The following is a 20,647-nucleotide window of genomic DNA, read 5'->3' on the forward strand; positions in this document are numbered from 1 at the left end:
ATTGTGTTAACACTTACGTTTCCTCTCTATATATTCTGGTTCTGTTAGCTCTGTGGTAAACCTGCAATCTCTGTCCTACAGGAACAAAGTTTACAGCTAAAACACTCTTGAAAGATAAGAAGTATAACTGACAATGTCAATTGGTCACACAATAGACAAAGGATCCTCTCCAGTTGGATGAATGGCTACTCAACCTTTTTATAGTAAGGATAAATAACCTAGCCCATTGGACTTACAGTGAACACTAATTAATTTTGAAGCTTATTAAATGAAATAAAGAACTTGATATATTGTTTAATATATTGGGATTTGAGTACACAGCTGACAAAGTACTCTAAACCTCCATTTCACATTCCACAAGTACTTGATAAATAGTTTTATGTTCCACAAATATGGGCTATTAAAAGTAATAAGATTTTTGTCGATAAGTTCAGTATATCTACTACTAAAGTGTTGTGTTAAGCTTACCTATTACAATAACAGCTAATTGCTGCTGATCAACTCCATATTTATTTTCAGCTTTGCAAGTGTAATTTCCAGCATCCTCTTTCTTAGCTGTAGTCCTATTAAAAATATCATTCATATTATTGAATTATTTTAACATATTATTTTAGAATTTCATAGAATTTCATATTATTTTAACACAAATTATTCTAGAAGTACAAGGAAACAGAGGAGCACAAGAACTTAAGACGATAGCATATGCGGATGACATAATGATATGGGAAAATAGGGAAGAAGAGTTAGAACGAGAGTTGAACAAATGGGCAAAAGTGGCGAAGAAATATGGTTTAGAGATGAACATACAAAAATGTAAAGTAATGAAAGTAGGGAGAAGGGAAGGAAATAACAAAGACGTGTTAGTTGAAGGAAAAAGACTTGAAAAGGTGAAGAATTTCTGTTATTTAGGAAGTATCATCACAGATAGGGGCACAATAAGAGAAGAGATAGGAAACAGAATATGGAAGAGTGGAAAGTTTTTCAATATGGTGAAGAAGATTGTGTGGAGTTGGAACATAGGGAAAGAATCAATAGTATTGATGTATAAATCTTATTTCCAACCAATTTTATTATATGGAGCAGAGACGTGGACGTGGACTAAAAATGATTTAAGCAGATTGCAAGCTGCAGAAATGAGATTTTTAAGAGGGATAGAGAAGACTACAAGAAGAGATAGAATAAGGAACGAAATAACCAGAGAAAGATTGAAGGTAGTTTCACTGCAAGAGACAATGGGAAGAAGAAGAATACAGTGGATGAGGCATGTGAAAAGGATGGGAGATAATAGAATGCCTAGAATAGCACTGGAGAAGGAGGAAAGAGGAAGAAGACAAAGAGGAAGACCGAGAGGAAGATGGGAGGACCAAGTGTGGAAAGACATAGAGAGAAGGGGACTACAGAAAATGCAGGTGGAGGAAGAGGAGACCTGGAATGACAGAAAAAGTGGAGGAGGCTGTGTACGACGACCCGTGATAATGGAAACGTCAGATGATGATGATGATGCTGCTGATCAACTCCATATTTATTTTCAGCTTTGCAAGTGTAATTTCCAATCCTCTTTCTTAGCTGTAGTCCTATTAAAAATATCATTCATATTATTAAAAAATTTATTTGATATATAACCTTTACAAATAAAGAGTTATATGTTTAAATATTTGATAAATAACATATTATAATATTGCCTGTACAACAAATAAATACTGTGGTATAGGCTGTTAACACCAATAGGACACATAATAAAGCAATCATCTTGTAGCAAGCAAGGACTTGCATTTATTCTCAAATTAGTTAAATATATATAGGAACATTATACTAAAAATAATGATGTTGTTAATTATTTGTGTGTGTGTGTGTGTGTGTGTGTGCGCGTGCGTGCGTGCGTGTGTGTGTGTGTGTGTGTGTGTGTGTGTGTGTAGGCATTACAGTAGTAAATCTACTTGTCCAAAATTTTTGTACTTAAGTATTGTTGAAGATGAAGAGTTATAGAGTATCATTTTGAATCTTTTAAAAATTGTTTTAAATTTTAAAGTTGCATGATTTTCTACTTAAAAGTTAAAAGAAGTCCTTTTTAAATATATTTCTACAGATTTATAAATTTTAATAAATGAATATTGTGGTAAGATCAGCTGATAATACATACTGGTAGATAGGTCCATGGGAAGTGAGAAGACGTTCTTCCTTGTGCCAAGTAATGGAGGGTGATGGTTTGCCCTCAGATTCGCAGCTCAAAGTTAGCAATTCCCCCTCCAAGACACTCACCTCTGTCTGCCAATCAGTAATCACTGGCTTCACTGCAACAAACAGCAACAAACTTTCAACTTCCACGTTAATAGATTACATAAATGTTTGCAGGTAATTTTATTCTAAGGTGAACCCAGTTATTTATGGAAGAATTCTGCTCTAAAAATATCATTGGTTTTGTTATTGACTTTTCAGTTTTCAGTTGTAGCTGAAAACTGCTCTCTTGGCACTAAACAATGTATACATACAATACACTCTCTAGTGTTTATACCTTAGACATTTTTTACAGGTTTCTTAATATCAAGATTAGTTAACAAAATAGTAAATTAGTATAAAATTCGGAAACACATTTATTTTTAAATTGTTACTTTTGTTTTTGATGTCCTAGTAACGGAAGATACTAGTGGTATTGTACACAAATAATTAGCGATTTTAAAATATTATTTACCAGCAACAGATAGCAATGAGAACACCTGGATACATGACACTGTGTTGCAATGTTGACCATTTAATGCTTGTTAAAGCTTGCAAGGGGTCACTTGGTCACTTGCGAAGGGTTTACAATTAAAACTTTTGAGTTGCCCCCATATCCCACATTTTTGGGGGACAAGGAATTTTCAAAATCACCAAATGAAACTTCCTTTCCACATTGCATCACAACCCAAAGGATATCTTATATAAATTTTACAACAAAATAGAGGGAGGGAGGGTCCGGACATTTTATTCATCCTATATAATAAATAATAAACATTCTGTTGCTTAGATTATTAACATATATTTTAAATGATTAAACAAATTTAATTTAATTTTGTAAAGGATAATTATATAATATGTAAAAATAATTATATCCATGAAAATATAATGAAATATTTATTACTTCCATTTTACATATTTTATTGAATTCTCCAATAATAACACCTATTTAGTTGTGAGACCTTATTAGAAAGCAAGCAGATGTTGTTAGATGTTATGTAGACATTATTAGATATTACATATTCTTTTATGTTTGAAACTTATGTGTCTAACCACAACAAAGCTATACGCCTAATTTAATAAATCTTCAAAGAGTGTAGGTACAGAGTTAATGAAAAAAAAAAGAATATGTGTCTTCAACTATTAGTGAAAGGAAATAATATTAATACTAAAACTGTTATTGTAGCCATTTTAGCCTTCTTGAATATTTTTTTTATCTAAACTACTTTCATATCCTCAAAGCTATGAGGGCTGTTCAGAAAGTAACAGACGTTGTGAAATAAAAATTAACAAAGGGAAAATAACAATTTTTATTGTTTACATTTGAAGGTAAACTCTTAGGCTATTTTTCTACATAAACACCATTTAAGTTAAGACATTTATCTTAATGTGATACAAGCTTTCTAATACACCCTCTGCAGAACTCTGCCACCTGCGGGTTCAACCACTGGTTTACACCGTCATGCAATTTAGCGTTAGTGTCAAATCTTTGCATAGCGAGCCATGTCTTCTTCACTGGGACAGGTAGTAGTCGCTTGGGGCCAAATATGGGCTGTATAGCGGATGATGGAAAACTTCCTATCCAAGAGCTCTTGGGTATGATTGGCCGTGTGTAAACAAGCGTTGTTATAGATAAACAAAACTTTCTTGCTGAGTTTTCTTCAACACTTGTTTTGCATTACGTTTTAAGTGTTTGAGTGCTTGGCAATACCTCTCTGAGTTGACAGTTTGGCCAAGTTAAAGAAAAACAATGAGAATCACTCATTGAGCATCCCGAAACACAGAAGCCATGATTTTTCTTGCTGATAAAGTTTGCAGATACTTCCTCGGTTTCTTTGGCATATGCGTGTGTAGATGGTTACGATATGATCGATGACTTGGTTTGTACGTTTGTCGTAGTTTCCAAAAATGTTAGTGCTGCAGCAAGTCTCTGTTTTTTGTGATCTTCCATTAGGATTTTTGGAACCCACCTGGCACAAAATTTGATTAGGCCTACCACTGGGATGCTCATTGTAAACACTTTTAAAAATCAATCCACCACTCCTCATTTAGCTTTCACTCATTATTCCTTTACCATAAACACTACAAATCTGGCGATAAATTTCAATTGGTTTGTGATTTTTCACCAACAAAAATCTTATTGTAGATCGCACTTCACAACTGGTGGGATTTTCAATTGCAGCGTTAATTTAACACTCCATTCTATACAAAGTACAATAGGCACAATGCACAATTTACCACAGCTGGTTGCATACTGAGTGCAAGAACACTCTGACACCAAGATGGCAGCACTAATCCCGCCCATTACCGCACCATGTAAAAAGGTTTGCTACTTTCTGGATAGCCCTCATATTTAGTAGCATACTTATTTAAGTGAACTTTATCTCTTAGTTTTATGTATATGATTGCATGTAATTCACAGAAGATATATTTTGATTGTAATTTCATGTTTAGAAATCAAGATTGTATCATTAACTTTCAGAATATTAAAACTTTTAAAATATGTTAAAACTGAATCCGAGTTATTTGATTATTTAGTATTATGAATATTACTGAATAGTATGTGTTTGTTGTATCTATTGGTATATATTTTTATCTTAGCTCAACCATCAAGCTTCGGTTAAATTCACCTGATGATACACATGACATCAAAAGTGGTTGACAGTATAGCACAGTTTTGGTTATGGAAAAAAATCAGATATTATATGTTGTGATATAATGATATAACTTAAGTAAAATGAATAAATTACCCATGACATCAAGAGACACAGGTAGAACTGCTGAGCCTGCGACATTGGTGGCTGAACACAGATATGTTCCTGTATCGGCCGGAGTCAAGTTGTTCAGCATTACAGAGCCATCCTCATTTACCTTACTTCCAACAAAGTGACAATAATTGTAATACTGTAGTAAATTCAATTTAATTTTTAAAATAAAAAATAGTTTATGTTTGATTCTATCATTAGAATGAATCATACGTTGATTTCAACTGCTGCCACTTTTAAAAATACTAAATTAGTACATTAAATACCATCATGTTAGGAAAAATCTGAAATTACAGACTAGGTACTGCAAATGTGAGGCGACTGGATACTACATATAGACTACATCCGCTCATATTTGACGCATTGTGTTCTTGTCTTTCAATAGTTTGTAAAACATTAGTCTGTTTTAAACATGGATACACTCCATATTAATATACAGGGGAATGTCTACTGCACCTGTTAGTTGCTTGGTCTGTTTACAATTTTACTTCCATACTTTGTGTAATTTAAGTTATAGGTTGATATGTTTTAAAAGCATTTTTATATGCAGAATAAAAATACAATCAGTCTCAAGTAGATCTCTAGTATTATCAGAATATAAACTCTTTTCCATATTTGGATCATTGTTCCTTCCAAATGCACTAGTATTTTAACAGATTGATAGGATACACTATAGCTGCTACATTGACTCTGACACTTGGATAAAAAATAACTCTGAACAATATTTACAATGGTATATGCTGCAAAATAGGGAAATATTAAATTAGTTACTTATTTAGCCCAGAAATTGTAGCACTTTCCAGCCATAATTGGATAAGGATTGAATTTTATAACTGCACAATATAGTGGGGCACAACATGGTCGCAAATCAAAACCTGAAGCAGAGAACAGGTGATAATACAATGGTGGCCAGGTTATATAAGAAGCCGATCTATGAATATAACGCTGATCCAAAAGGATTAATTATTATTTGGTAGGAGAGAGTCCTCATCAATAGTTTTTCATTGCAAATATGATTATAAAAACAGCTCTTTGAATAATAACATCTACATGTTGATATCAAATATTTTTATCGTAATATATTAGATATCAACACATAAAATAAATACAGGCATTTTAAGAATTACAAATGATTTTTAAAGCTTTCATCTTTACTAATGTTTTGTAGGAAATATAAACATATAATTACCTTGTTACTAAAGAATCGAGTTTAGACCATGTAACAGTAGGCTTTGGGTCACCAGTTACTGGACATAACAAAGTAACCATGTCTCCAGCTACTCCCACAACTTTGGTTGAGGTCAGTGGGTCGATTCGAGGCACAACTGTAGCAAAACATAGTTTTTCTTATTAAATTACATTTTATAAGTTTAAAATAATGGTGAAATATATATTGAATAGTTCATTGGAAATTACAAAATTAAGTTAACAAATTTAAAGTTTGTTGTAGATCCAACATTAAATAAGTACATTTTATCCTGTCCTTTTTTTGGGCAGCTTTGTCATACCTTAGATATAATATTAGTTCTCAATGATGAAAATACATTTTTGTTGTAGATTAAACTTCATTACATTTTAAATTTAATATCAAGTTCAATTAACTAACTTGTCACTTGAGTACTGTTACCCTGGAAAAATAAATTTCTGTCAAATATTTTCACAATATTTCACAAATATATCACACATTTTGTTTGATATTGTTACTTGTATAAATTTAGATGGATAAAAAGAATAGCAAATCTCCTGAGTTAATTTTTTTATTATAAAGGTACTGTTTAAATATTTTAAATGATAAAATGATTAACTTATGACCCTGCAAACGTCCTGATATGGTACCTACCGCTCATTATACAGAGGGTGTTTTAAAAGCAAGTGGTAGACACTTTTGAATACCCTAAGGCAAAGGTAGGAGAATACAATGGCATACTAAATGCAATAAAATGTCATAAAAATTAGTATTTTTGGCACCATTTCTCAACCATTCAAGATAAAGCCAAACTTTAACAACAACAAAATATTTTTAAGAGAGGTATTGCTAGGTGTAATGAAAGTCATACCTTGCTATTTGAATTTTTATAGGTTTTACAAGTATGATATATCTGAAATTTGAACTATTAAAACAAAATTGGAAATATGCTGAAAAGTAACAATTATAATATATCTTAAGAAAAAGTATTTCTTTCGTAACCTAGAATAAAAACTGGGATTTGCTAAAAATGTTTAATGAGGTAACAGTAATAAAAGTGTGAAACCATATAACTTTGACATTTTGGACTAACCTATGTACAAGAAACATAATTAAAATTTTTTTTCAAAATGATCATTGAATAGAGAGACCTTAAGAATGAGGTACAGCGTGACCTTCATTTACATTTGAAAATCTTTCAAAAGTGCCATTTTGGGGTATATGTTATAACATAGAAGATAGGTTTCTCATTCAGCCTCTGTACATTGTGTATGGGTGGTCTGCCTCACCCTGTAGAAGACTGTTTGTCTGCTTGGCATTTGTACGTCTGCTCGCCAGCACAGCTCAGAGAAAACTGCTCACCTGCACGGTCAAGCATGTTTTAGTAAAGACTGTCTGTATTGCCCCCTACATCATTCCCTCTCCCTACTCGCTCATGACTACTTGAACCAATCAGAATCGAAATCATCTTATAAGGAGTTATTTGCTAGTTTCCAGGCTATAATTTGTACGACTGTGTAAAAATTACATTAAATAAAAATGTGGATTGCATTTTTATTTAATGTTTTGTTTTTATATTTTTACTTATTTTGAAATATCATGTTTATTTAATTTCCTCTATTTAGTTGACTAATGTTTCAATTTTTGTATAAAACGCCAATATAATGTGTTTATTAATTGTTAATCTGATACAAATTTTATTTAGTTGTCAATCACGCATCTGAGCTTCCGCTTTTCACATGCGGCTAAAGTTTGAACTACATTGTAAATAGAAAATTATCTCAAATCTGTTTCACTTCAGAAATTTAGATTTTAGTGTCTCAACACTACTGAGTTGTGCAAAACTATGATTATCTTTTGAAACTAATTGTTTATAATTTTGTTTAGTAAAGGCCTCTACTCAGATTTGTGGGCCCCAGTAAAGATATTCAGCCAGCCCCGTCATGCCCTACCACTGAGCCGTCCCTGGTAAAATTGTCCGAAAACAACCAGCCTAAGTACGGTACATTCGTCCCAATATATAGGTCCGTACTTAGGCCAGTATATATATATATATATATATATATGTATACAGGTCTGTACTTAATACGAGGTCTGTCCAAAAAGTATCCGACCTTGACGTCTGGCATGAACTGACGTTACTCTGTGGCAACGGCAATCTGGTCTCCTCCACAAGCCACTACCTTATTCCAACGCTCCTCCCATTTCTGGAAACACTCCTTAAATTTATTTTGCGGAATGGTTAACAGATCCTTCGTCGCATTTTGTTTTATTTGTTCAACATCGTCAAATCTTTGTCCTTTCAAAGGAATTTTTAATTTCGGAAATAGCCAGAAGTCACAAGGAGCTATGTCAGAACTGTAGGGAGGCTGTCGTAGTTGGTTGATGTCGTGTGTGACCAAAAAACGCCGTATAAGATTTGAGAAATAAGCTGGCCCGTTGTCATGGTGCAGGATCCAGTCACAGCTTGTCCACAGTTAAGGTCATTTCCTACGCATTCATTTTTAAATTTTCGTGTAAAATGTTACAAACTGACGATTTTGGTATTCCTAAATCTTCTTCCAGCTCTCGGACAGTCAATCGACGGTTTTCATTAAGTGCTGCACGAACACGTTCAACACTTTCAGCGTTTCTGGCCGTTTCTGGCCTGCCAGATCGGTCTTCACTCTCCACTGATATGCGGCCATTTTTAAACCGCCTAAACCACTCTTTTATTTGTGTATCGCCCATAGACACGTCACCATAAACTTTCCGTATCATAGTAATCGCCTCTGATGCTGAATGGCCAAGATTTTGGCAAAATTTAATGCAAATGCTCTGCTCAACACGTTCAGTCATATTGAAATGCGACGCACACACACAGCAGTACTGTACGGAACAGAGCGCTGAGACTCACTGAGTGACTGGATCGTATTTAATGCCTAATATGGGAAGGAGTAGGCTCGCCCCTCCCTTCCAATAACCGGTTCGAGCCGGTCAGTTACGCCGCGGCCGCCTACTGGTCGGCGGTTGGATACTTTTTGGACAGACCTCGTACACATAATATATATATGAGGACCACAATTCCAAAAGTATGAGCTTCACATAAACTAAATTTTTAGCTACAGTAAAATTTAAGGTTTGGACCACTATCAATAAATCATGCAATGGTTAAAAAAACTTAAAAACCGTACAAAATTGCCTCCTCTTCAAAAAATAAAAATATAACTAGGTATTCATATTTTCTGAAACAAAAAGATAAAAAAAGATCATGATTCTTATCTTTTTTGTGCTTTACGTGAGAGGATTCTCCCTTAATGAAAACATAACATGGATGTATATGTTTTTTGAGAAATTTTTCAAATATTGGTATGATAAACTATGAAGATATTTGACCTCAGCTTTAAATTTATCATGACTACTATAAGTATCACTCACTGCAAGGGTAACCAAAACCTAAATTAAATTGTGTTACAAATACTTTGTAATAGTACTCATAAGAAACATGAGGATAGCTGCCAGCAAGGTAAAGTTGATGCATTTTTTTACATTTTTGTTTATCAGAGCTGCTAGATGCAACGACTGCTCATTGTTAGATGAAATGCTATTAATAATCTCTTTTACACATACGTTCCCATTCATCTTCATTCCATTTAGCTAAACTCAACATTCAAATTGAATCAACCCCTCCAATCATAGCTACGTTAGGTGTAGAAAACTCAGTTGTCTCTGATACCGAAACGATGTAGAGTTCATTTTCAACTTCTCATTGCTGACTTTTTTGGATCTCTTCAGAAGAACATCCAGGAGTCAAGTCTGTTACAGTGTCAGATTCCAAATGATGCACTAAGAGAAAGGAGAACTGAGCTAAACTAAACATTCAAATCTTTTTACAGTCTTTGAAAACATTTGTCATTTACAATCACAACAGGTTCAGTTTCATGAGTGCAACATGTTTTCTTCATGACATAACTGGAACGTCAATGACATTTTCTTGTCTTTGTACATACATTCACAGATTTATTAATACATTCACAATCACTTACTATCACTTTTCAAAGCGCTTTTTCCCTCAATGTTATCTGCCTAAAATTATTTTACATAAAAGAACAGCTAACATCCTCAAGACAATAACAGGCATCAACTGGAACCTAAACAAAGTCATGTGACAGTGTATTGCTAACAACTGGAAAGACTCTCATCTCTGTTGCAGTGGAGAAGCAGACTTTCATCCTTATTGTAGAGTATAATGTTATTACACAGCTATACAATCATCCTTTTTGTATAAAACACCCCCCTTGCAACTTTCAATTGCTTTACCAGCATAAACTCAACAAAGAAATTTATGCTCATCCTATTTGTAGTGTACTCCTCATTTATAAACATCCATAGTCATTAAATACAATATTGTTCTAAAAAATTTGCTTTCTTCAAAAAGTTATTTAAAAATATTGATAATTTAGGATTATGGGAATATTTAGGAGCAAGTCCACCACTGTTGTTGTTAGCTCAGCTGATCTCTTCAATTGGCAAGTTTATCGCTCACCAACTTGGTAATTGACATCAAATTATATCTCTTTTTTAACTATCGGTCCGGTAGCTGTATCTTCTTTTTGACCTTATTATATTGCAGTGTAATTTAAGTGTAAAAGAGCTTCCACAATTTGGAAGAAACTATATTTGAAAGTTACTATTTTTGTTTCTTTATAGGCTATAGAAAAAGCATAACAATATTATTTTGCAGAAAACACATGCACTGTTGTTATGACTCAATAAAATACTTTGATTTGTTTAGCTGTTAATTATAGTTTATTTTCAAGTATTCTGTATATAAATGTACATTCATTATTAACTTTCTTCATGGGGAATTTAGAGGATTGAATTAAGCAAAATAAATAATGCCAACTTTAAATTTGGATTTTGTGTTATTAGTCTCTACTAATAACACAAAATAGTAAACAGCTTTTAGATTCCTTTATTTTGAAATGAAATTATTTAATACATTTTAAAATTCTAGTAACTGTTTGTCTATCTTAATAATTTAGCTACTTTATATAAATTTGTCAATCTAAAATCATATCCTTCTATTATTCTGCCACAATTTCTCAGTTACTGTAGATAAAAAGTATATGACTAAGGGTAAGTAAAAAGTTAAGTTAAGAACTTGTATATTTCATTAAATTTATACTGGTTGTCCCAGAACTCTCTACAACCTTTTCAGATATCATTCCTGAACCAAAAATAAATCAAAATATCATATTCAAACTTTTGTAACTCAATAATCACCCAAACAACCGTCATTTTGTTTTGTTTTATTTTGACTTAAAAATTCTTAATTTCGAGAACAGCTTTTTGTAATAAGTTGAAATTTGGTACTTACCTAAAGACCTAATTGCAGAAAAAATTAATTAAAAAAAGTTTTATCTTAAAAATGGCATGGCATATGTTAAAAAAGGTTTTTTGTTTTGTATGGTACGTCTAATTTGTTTTCTTAGACAATTTAATTACAAATCCAATAATGGTAATGTAAGGAAATCGGTTCGATAAAAAAGAGATGGCAAATTTGTTTAAACCTGAGTATTAAACAATATCAATTGTTGAAGTTGTTGATAGTTGTATGAACCACAGCAATATCAACAAGTGAGTAGAGCAGTTCAAAAATGGTCAAGACTTAATGATTGGTAAACGCTGCTCTAGCTGACCAGTGTTATGCTTCCTTGCTTGAAACTTTAAAAGATAATAGCAATAAATAATAAACAGCAAATATTACTCAAATATATTCATGAGCCATTTGAAGCCAGCCATTAAAGAAAATTTAATGGATCTCCAGGTGAGAGATGTGCAGATGCACCAACGTCATTCTGGTGCACCAACATGCTCTCATGGTGCTTGACTGACTCACAAAACAGTGGGTTAGGATGTAATTACCTCACTACCTCATTTTTGTACTTAGAGACAACTTAAAAAAAGTGTAAATAAATTACCTGGAACAAAAAGGTTGACAAGCTGAGTAGAGGAGCCTACCTCGTTCTCAGCCACACACTTGTACTGGCCCTCCATGGTCTTGTTGACAGCAAACCTAAAAGTACAGTATGATAATACGTTACTCTGTAAGGATTTTAGCAATAATCTTAACAGTAGGAAACTAATGAAACTTCATGCTTTGTTGTGCCAATTTGTCTAATTTTTAACTCAGTACCTTATCAAATATTTCACTTTTGAAACATTACATCAAGTACCTAATAAAAACTTATAAAAAAAATAAAAAATTGTGTATTATTGTTAATTGTGAGCAATATACTTCTGTGATTATTTAATTTTAACTTTTTATTGAATGCTTGTTTGTATTAACATTTAATATATTTAACAATGGCTTTAGTGAAGGAAACAAACGGTTATAGGTTTGTTTGCTTGTGTACAGATGAAATTGATTGAAATCATTTTGTTCTATCATACAGTAACATATTATCTGCTTTCATTCATTAATTACAACAATTTTAATGAATAAATATATAATATAAATATAAACCAGATGCCTAAAAGCAATCCATACCATTTCATGTTAACCTATATATGGTTAAAAGTGTTTATCCAAGAAAAAAACCACATAAATAGGGGGTGTAGCAGGGTGTATAAAGCAAGCCTTGAAAAATCTGCTATACTCATTAGCATTAGTGGAGAAGAATCTGAATTGGTCTGTGAAACTGCTCTTTTCAAAATAACTCAAAATAAAGAAATTATACATCTTCTAGGGATCTATAGACCTCTTGGTGCAAATTGACAATGCCATAGAAATTCTGTCAGGAGAGCTTGAAAAAGTTAACTATACAAATAAGTCAACAGTTATAGTGGGATATATACAAGGCGTGTTCAGAAAGTAAGTACCGTTTCATTTTATTGCCGCCGTAGCGCTGCAATCGGTGTTCCATGCATATGCACTACTCGTGCTTGTTCACTGATTATCGACTCACGCCATTTTAGTTGTTCTACGTTGTGTTTTCAGTTTTCTCTGAAAGTTTAAAATGTTTAAGACAATTAGTGATCCCGCTGATTGTGATATTCATTCTGTAATAAGATTTTTGAACGCAAAGAATGTGAAACTGGCTGAACTTTATCATCAACTTTGAGATGTTTATGGGGAAGACGCGATGAGTGAAGGAATGATGAGAAAGTAGGTTAGAATGTTCAATGGCGGTCACAAATGTGCATGATGAGAATCGGAGCGGTTGGCCTTCTATTGTCACCAATGATCTGGCAAGGACAGTTGGTGAAAAAATCCAAGAGAACAGATGGTTCACCATGACAACGCTATCTGATGATTTCAAAAAAATTTCACACACTCTTTTGTATGAAATTGTTACGGACTGCTTAGGTTATCGCAAGCTGTGTTCCAGAAATACTCACTGACGTGTACAAAACCAAGAGACTCGGAAGTGCTTTGACTTTTCTCAAATGGTACAGTGATGATGGTGAGGATGTTTTAAACAAAATTGTGACAAGTGATGAAACTTGGGTCCATCATGTCACATCGGAATCCAAACAGCAGTCAACGGAGTGGGCAACACATGCAATCCCCGAAGAAACAAAAATTAAAAACGACAATGTCTGCACACAAAAAATTACATGCACTGTCTTTTGGCATTAGAAAGGTGTTTTGCTGATTGATTTTAATAAATGTGGGAAAGAACCTCATGTAAGGTGTATTATTCTGGGTGAATTAGTCAATAATGTAAACTATATGTTAATATGTAAATAAGTGAATACTTTTGGTAAACCCTAATCTGTTACACCAATCTGATAATGTTGGAGAGATAAGGGAGTAATCTCTACTCGTGAGTCCATGAGATGTTAACTGAAGGGTTAGGTGTTTTGTAACATTCCTAATCTGTTACACCAACCTGACAATGTTGGAGTGGTAAGGGAGTAGTCTCTGCTCATGATACCACGAGATGTTAGCTGGAGGGTTAGCTGTTATGTGACATTCCTGATCTGTTACACCAACCTGACAATGTTGGAGTGGTAAGGGAGTAATCTCTGCTCATGATACCACGAGATGTTAGCTGGAGGGTTAGCTGTTATGTGACATTCCTGATCTGTTACACCAACCTGACAATGTTGGAGTGGTAAGGGAGTAATCTCTGCTCATGATACCACGAGATGTTAGCTGGAGGGTTAGCTGTTATGTGACATTCTAGCTGAGTGTATTGGCCTTCACTGGCTGTAACATTCTCCTTCCACTGTGAAATTTTAGGGGGAACTGAAACATAAATATTATTTTTTCAATATTTTTAAATAATCAATACCACTGCACTGTACATCATGCAAATGATATATTCAACAGAGACATGATTGTCTTTACTGTATTTTTGTATGTCTACCAAATATCAATGCCTCTATAGTAGGAAATCATGTAATATCTTTAATAATATAGTAAGCGTGTGAAAGTATATAAAAAAAATCAAATAGTACCGATAATATTTATTCTGAAATCATTTTACAGAATAGCTAATTTATTAAAGCTATATGGATATATTTTTAACAATTATATATATATATATACTAGCGGGCCCGGCGCGCTTTGCTGCGCATTTCAATAATTTTTTGCAAAAGTTGCCCGCGGCTTCGCACGCAATTTCCCGTTGAAAACAGTACACTATATTCACTTATTCTTTTTCTATCACATTCTAAACATTGCTGAGATAATTGATAGTCGTTCCATCGTGAGCCTCTTGGGCGTATTATGAAGGTATGTACCATATTCCTGCCTCTATCTAGCTGTTACCCACGGCTTCGCACGCAAATCTTAAGAACCGAAGTCCTTATATTACTTAGTAAATTTTTTTTTTTACTATAATAAATTTTAGATTAAATTAGTTATATCTCCGATGCCACGATTGAGCTTGCTTTGTTGTCTCGATCGAGAGAATATGTACACACGGAGTTTTGAGAACCATACTTCTGTCAAAAAAAACAACTAAGGTTGATTTTATAACATTCTTTATATTTGTAGCCAACGTAAGATAGTAATTATGATATCTGCATTACTCTTCTGATCAAGCATGAGCATGGTTTATATTAAATAAATATTGCAGTTAAAGGTGAATTTTTACGTCAAATTTGAATTGTATTATCTGGATAGTAAAGTCTATGTTTAACAGTGATTGCAAAAACAGTTTAAACAAAATTTGTCGTTTCTCTTAAGCTTACTCTATGCTTTAAAACTATAAGTGTAATATATGTTTAACAAAGAACAGCTGATTAAAAATTTGAAAAGACGTTAACATATGTTTGCTGCAATGCATTTCTTATGGGTATTTCTGTAACCAGTGGGGCGGAATCCTGAATCGGGAAAGGGATGGGCATAGCTTATAAACCTTCTCCGTGGAAAAATACATATACGTACAAATTTTCATCATGATCGGTCCAATAGTTCACGATTCCATAAAGGACAAACATACAAACATTCATTTTTATATATATAGATTGAGTACAGGGCAAGCACAATTTTAGGTATAGATATATAAAATGAAATATAAATACAACAGTATGATGTCACAAAATAGAGAGCTAAAACTTAATACAGTTATCAAAAGAGAAACTAACCTAAAACGTCAAGCTGAACTGATATTGAATCTGTGCCAGCGGGACTGATGGCCAAGCAGGTGTATGTGCCACTGTTGAGGAAAGTGAGGTTGTGGAGATCAAGTGAGGAACCTTCCTGTTCAGATCTGACACATTAAACACTTCATAAGTAATTAGTCTTAATTATTTTACTAAAGATATCAACAAAAACATAAACTTAAAATTAATTAATTTTCAAGCAATTAATATACAGAGTGTATCATACTACCTGGGTGACTACCTACCTATATTTGATACACAAATTGAAATAGAATCTCTATTTCAACTTGCATCCATATTTTTGAACTGAAAAGAGCTCATGGAAATTATTTTAAAATCTGTTACAATGTCCTAAAAAAACACTTTTGAGGCATAGTTTTAAATGTAATACAGGTCATGTTACATCTAATCTTAAGTGTTTGAGGACAAGTGGGTGATCTCTTGCTTGCACTTTACTATGCAAAAAGGACCAAGTGGGTGATCTATCGCTCTTTTTGCTTTATAATGCTGATGATATTCATTTTGTATTTACTATTATTTTGTAGAACCAATATAATGTCTGATGTCATTCCTTGTAGTTAATTATCATACAATATGACTTGTGCTGACTCTATATCAAGATGCTGTAATAGCTGTTTGTCTTCAATTGTTGTCTTTGTTCACTTGTCTCCATACTTGTAAAGGTGTTTAGTTCGCCCCCTTGTTTCTTAATTGAATAACATTGTTATTCTTGTAATGCAATACTTTTCTGTAGAATTTCTTTCATAATATGTTACTCTGTATAATGTTAGTACATACTATAAATAGTAAGTGTTTCATTCGGGAAAACATCTGATCACACTAGTGGCATAGACGGTTTACTACTGTAATTTTTCTTTATATTTTGATAAAAGTTCATTCAATTCTTGTAATTTTTGTTTTATTTAGTAGCAGATTATGTTGTAATTACAAATAATAAGTTTTGCACATATAAATAAATTACTTTTGTTTTCAGATACAATGTGACAAAAACCAATTCGGGGAAAATTTACACATGTAAATATAAATATGTATGTGTGTGTGTGTGCGTGCACGTGTTACTATATACTGTTTTACCTCAATTGCAAATATCTAAAAGATCATTTAATCCTTCATAAAGTGCAACAATTATTTAAATATTCTTAAATAAATTTTGTTTTAACAAAATTGCAACTAAAATATATTTTATGGTCTCTAAACCCATTTAATTGTAGCCCAAAATGATTTTATTTACAATTAGCTATATCTGTAGAGTGAATCATAACATAAAAAACTGTTTGTACCCCTGATTTTACAATAACATATCCATACATTGTAAGAAAACAACACTTCTATCTAGTATTCATAGTGATTCCCCCTTTTCTACAAAGCATAAAGTAAAACACTTTTTTCCCAATCCTACACACTAAAACAAAACTAAACATTGGAAAGAACCTCCTTGAGTGAAACGTTTTAAATAGTACCTATGCAATGTTACACAACAAACTACAGTTTAATAGGAAACAAACATTTCTGTATTTGAAGTTTTGCCATATCTCCAATGGTTTCAAAATGGCGAAAGAAAATGCAATGCACACTTTCAAGTTCATTGGTCTATTCATTCTCCAATATCATGTAGACAGACAGGCAGAAAAAACAATTTTCCAGTCACCTGAGTGATATGCCTTGTTAATGCTCAACCAACAACCACAAAAAAACTTAACCATTAATTTTTACAATATTATTTTTGAAATTGCTGTTCTGCTACATCTATTTCTAGCTCATACAATACTGAAACTACTATTAAAATGAATAATTCTAAAGCTGATTAATATTATAAATAGTTTATGAAGTACTAGAACACTTTTGGTATTAATTTTTAACAGAAGAATTTTCCCAACACTGTATTAAACTACTAGTACATTGCAAAGAATGGGAAGAGTGGAAATGAGTGTAGTACTCACTGAAAACGTCTTCCATGCCATATCCAGGACACAGAGGGAGCTATTCATATCTTTAGTAGTCTAAAATCAAGACAGTTATGCCGCACATATTTCAAAATTGTGGTAACACTTACGTTTCTTCTCTATATATTCTGGTTCTGTTAGCTCTGTGGTAAACCTGCAATCTCTGTCCTACAGGAACAAAGTTTACAGCTATAACACTCTTGAAAGATAAGAAGTATAACTGACAATGTCCAATTGGTCACACAATAGACAAAGGATCCTCTCCAGTTGGATGAATGGCTACTCAACCTTTTTATAGTAAGGATAAATAACCTGGCCCATTGAACTTACAGCGAACACTAATTTTGAAGCTTATTAAATGAAATAAAGAACTTGATATATTGTTTAATATATTGAGATTTGAGTATACAGCTGACAAAGTGCTCTAAACCTCCATTTCACATTCCACAAGTACTTGATAAATAGTTTTATGTTCCACAAATATAGGTTATTAAAAGTAATAAGATTTTTGTCGATAAGTTCAGTATATCTACTACTAAAGTGTTGTGTTAAGCTTACCTATTACAATAACAGTTAATTGCTGCTGATCAACTCCATATTTATTTTCTGCTTTGCAAGTGTAATTTCCAGCATCCTCTTTCTTAGCTGTAGTCCTATTAAAAATATCATTCATATTATTAAAAAATTTATTTGATATATAACCTTTACAAATAAAGAGTTATATGTTTAAATATTTTATAAATAACATATTATAATATTGCCTGTACAACAAATAAATACTGTGGTATAGGCTGTTAACACCAATAGGATTGAGAATAAATGCAAGTCCTTGCTTGCTACAAGATGATTGCTTTATTATGTGTATAATACATAATAAAGCAATCATCTTGTAGCAAGCAAGGACTTGCATTTATTCTCAAATTAGTTAAATATATATAGGAACATTATACTAAAAATAATGATGTTGTTAATTATTGTGTGTGTGTGTGTGCGTGCGTGCGTGCGTTACAGTACTAAATCTACTTGTCCAAAATTTTAGTACTTAAGTATTGTTGGAGATGAAGAGTTTACAGAGTATCTACTAGAATCTTGAATCTTTTAAAAATTGTTTTAAATTTTAAAGTTGCATGATTTTCTACTTAAAAGTTAAAAGAAGTCCTTTTTAAATATATTTCTACAGATTTATAAATTTTAATAAATGAAGATTGTGGTAAGATCAGCTGATAATACATACTGGTAGATAGGTCCATGGGAAGTGAGAAGACGTTCCTCCTTGTGCCAAGTAATAGAGGGTGATGGTTTGCCCTCAGACTCGCAGCTCAAAGTTAGTAATTCCCCCTCCAAGACACTCACCTCTGTCTGCCAATCAGTAATCACTGGCTTCACTGCAACAAACAGCAACAAACTTTCAACTTCCACGTTAATAGATTACATAAATGTTTGCAGGTAATTTTATTCTAAGGTAAACCCAGTTATTTATGGAAGAATTCGACTCTAAAAATATCATTGGTTTTGTTATTGACTTTTCAGTTTTCAGTTGTAGCTATCCCTCTGCTCTCTTGGCACTAAACAGTGTATACATACAATACACTCTCTAGTGTTTATACCTTAGACTTTTTTTTAAAGGTTTCTTAATATCAAGATTAGTTAACAAAATAATAGATTAGTATAACATTCGGAAATACATGTATTTTTAAATTGTTACTTTTGTTTTTGAAGTCCTAGTAACGGAAGATACTAGTGCTATAGTACACAAATAATTAGCGATTTTAAAATATTATTTACCAGCAGCAGATAGCAATGAGAACATCTGGACACATGGCATTGTGTTGCAATGTTGACCATATAATGCTTGTTAAAGCTTTATAACAATAAATTAAAATTTTGATGACCTATTATTTTGTAGGAGAAAGAGATAGCGATCTCTGGTTTTCACCATTCCTCATGCTCCAAGTTTTTTTTATGCTCTTCAAAATGAGGGGGTTACTTGCGAGGGGTTTACAATTAAACTTTTGAGTTTCCCCCCATATCCCACATTTTTGGGAGACATAAAGAATTTTCAAAATCACCAAATGAAACTTCCTTTCCACTTTGCACCACTACCCAAAGGATATCTTATATAAACTTTACAACAAAATAGAGGGAGGGAGGGTCCGGACATTTTATTCATCCTATATAATAAATAATAAACATTCTGTTGCCTAGATTATTAACATATATTTTAAATGATTAAACAAATTTAATTTAATTTTGTACAGGATAATTATATAATAAGTAAAAATAATTATATCCATGAAAATATAATGAAACACTACTTCCATTTTACATTTTTTATTGAATTCTCCAATAATAACACCTATTTAGTTGTGAGATCTTATTAGAAAGCAAGCAGATATTGTTAGATGTTATGTAGACATTATTAGATATTACATATTCTTTTATGTTTGAAAATTATGTTTTTAACCACAACAAAGCTATACGCCTAATTTTAATAAATCTTCAAAGAGTGTAGGTACAGAATTAATGAAAAAAAAAAGAATATGTTCTTCAACTATTAGTGAAAGGAAATAATATTAATACTAAAACTGTTATTGTAGCCATTTTAGCTTTCTTGAATATTTTTTAAATCTAAACTACTCTCATATCCTCAAAGCTATGAGGGCTGTTCAGAAAGTAACAGACGTTGTGAAATAGAAATTACCAAAGGGAAATAACAATTTTTTATTGTTTACATTTGAAGGTAAACTCTTAGGCTATTTTTCTACATAAACACCATTTAAGTTAAGACATTTATCTTAATGTGATACAAGCTTTCTAATACACCCTCTGCAGAACTCTGCCACCTGCAGGTTCAACCACTGGTTTACACCGTCATGCAGTTTAGTGTCAGTGTCAAATCGTTGCATAGCGAGCCATGT

General features: G+C 32.6%; 1 protein-coding gene across 1 annotated transcript in view; it reads right to left on the minus strand.

Moving 5' to 3' along the window:
• LOC124361308 (hemicentin-1-like) overlaps positions 1 to 20,647 on the minus strand; it is a 150,750-nt gene that overhangs the window by 55,015 nt on the left and 75,088 nt on the right. Inside the window, exons 24-33 of the mRNA XM_046815354.1 lie at positions 18,964 to 19,114; positions 18,288 to 18,382; positions 17,727 to 17,766; positions 15,748 to 15,872; positions 14,251 to 14,401; positions 12,129 to 12,223; positions 6,169 to 6,304; positions 4,965 to 5,089; positions 2,141 to 2,291; positions 469 to 563 (exon numbers count right to left, since the gene is read on the minus strand). Coding sequence (XP_046671310.1) covers positions 469 to 563; positions 2,141 to 2,291; positions 4,965 to 5,089; positions 6,169 to 6,304; positions 12,129 to 12,223; positions 14,251 to 14,401; positions 15,748 to 15,872; positions 17,727 to 17,766; positions 18,288 to 18,382; positions 18,964 to 19,114 — 1,164 coding nt within the window. The remainder of the gene's footprint in view (positions 1 to 468; positions 564 to 2,140; positions 2,292 to 4,964; positions 5,090 to 6,168; positions 6,305 to 12,128; positions 12,224 to 14,250; positions 14,402 to 15,747; positions 15,873 to 17,726; positions 17,767 to 18,287; positions 18,383 to 18,963; positions 19,115 to 20,647) is intronic.

Source organism: Homalodisca vitripennis, chromosome 4, assembly GCF_021130785.1.
Source record: "Homalodisca vitripennis isolate AUS2020 chromosome 4, UT_GWSS_2.1, whole genome shotgun sequence".
Classification (NCBI taxonomy): Eukaryota; Metazoa; Arthropoda; class Insecta; order Hemiptera; family Cicadellidae; genus Homalodisca; species Homalodisca vitripennis.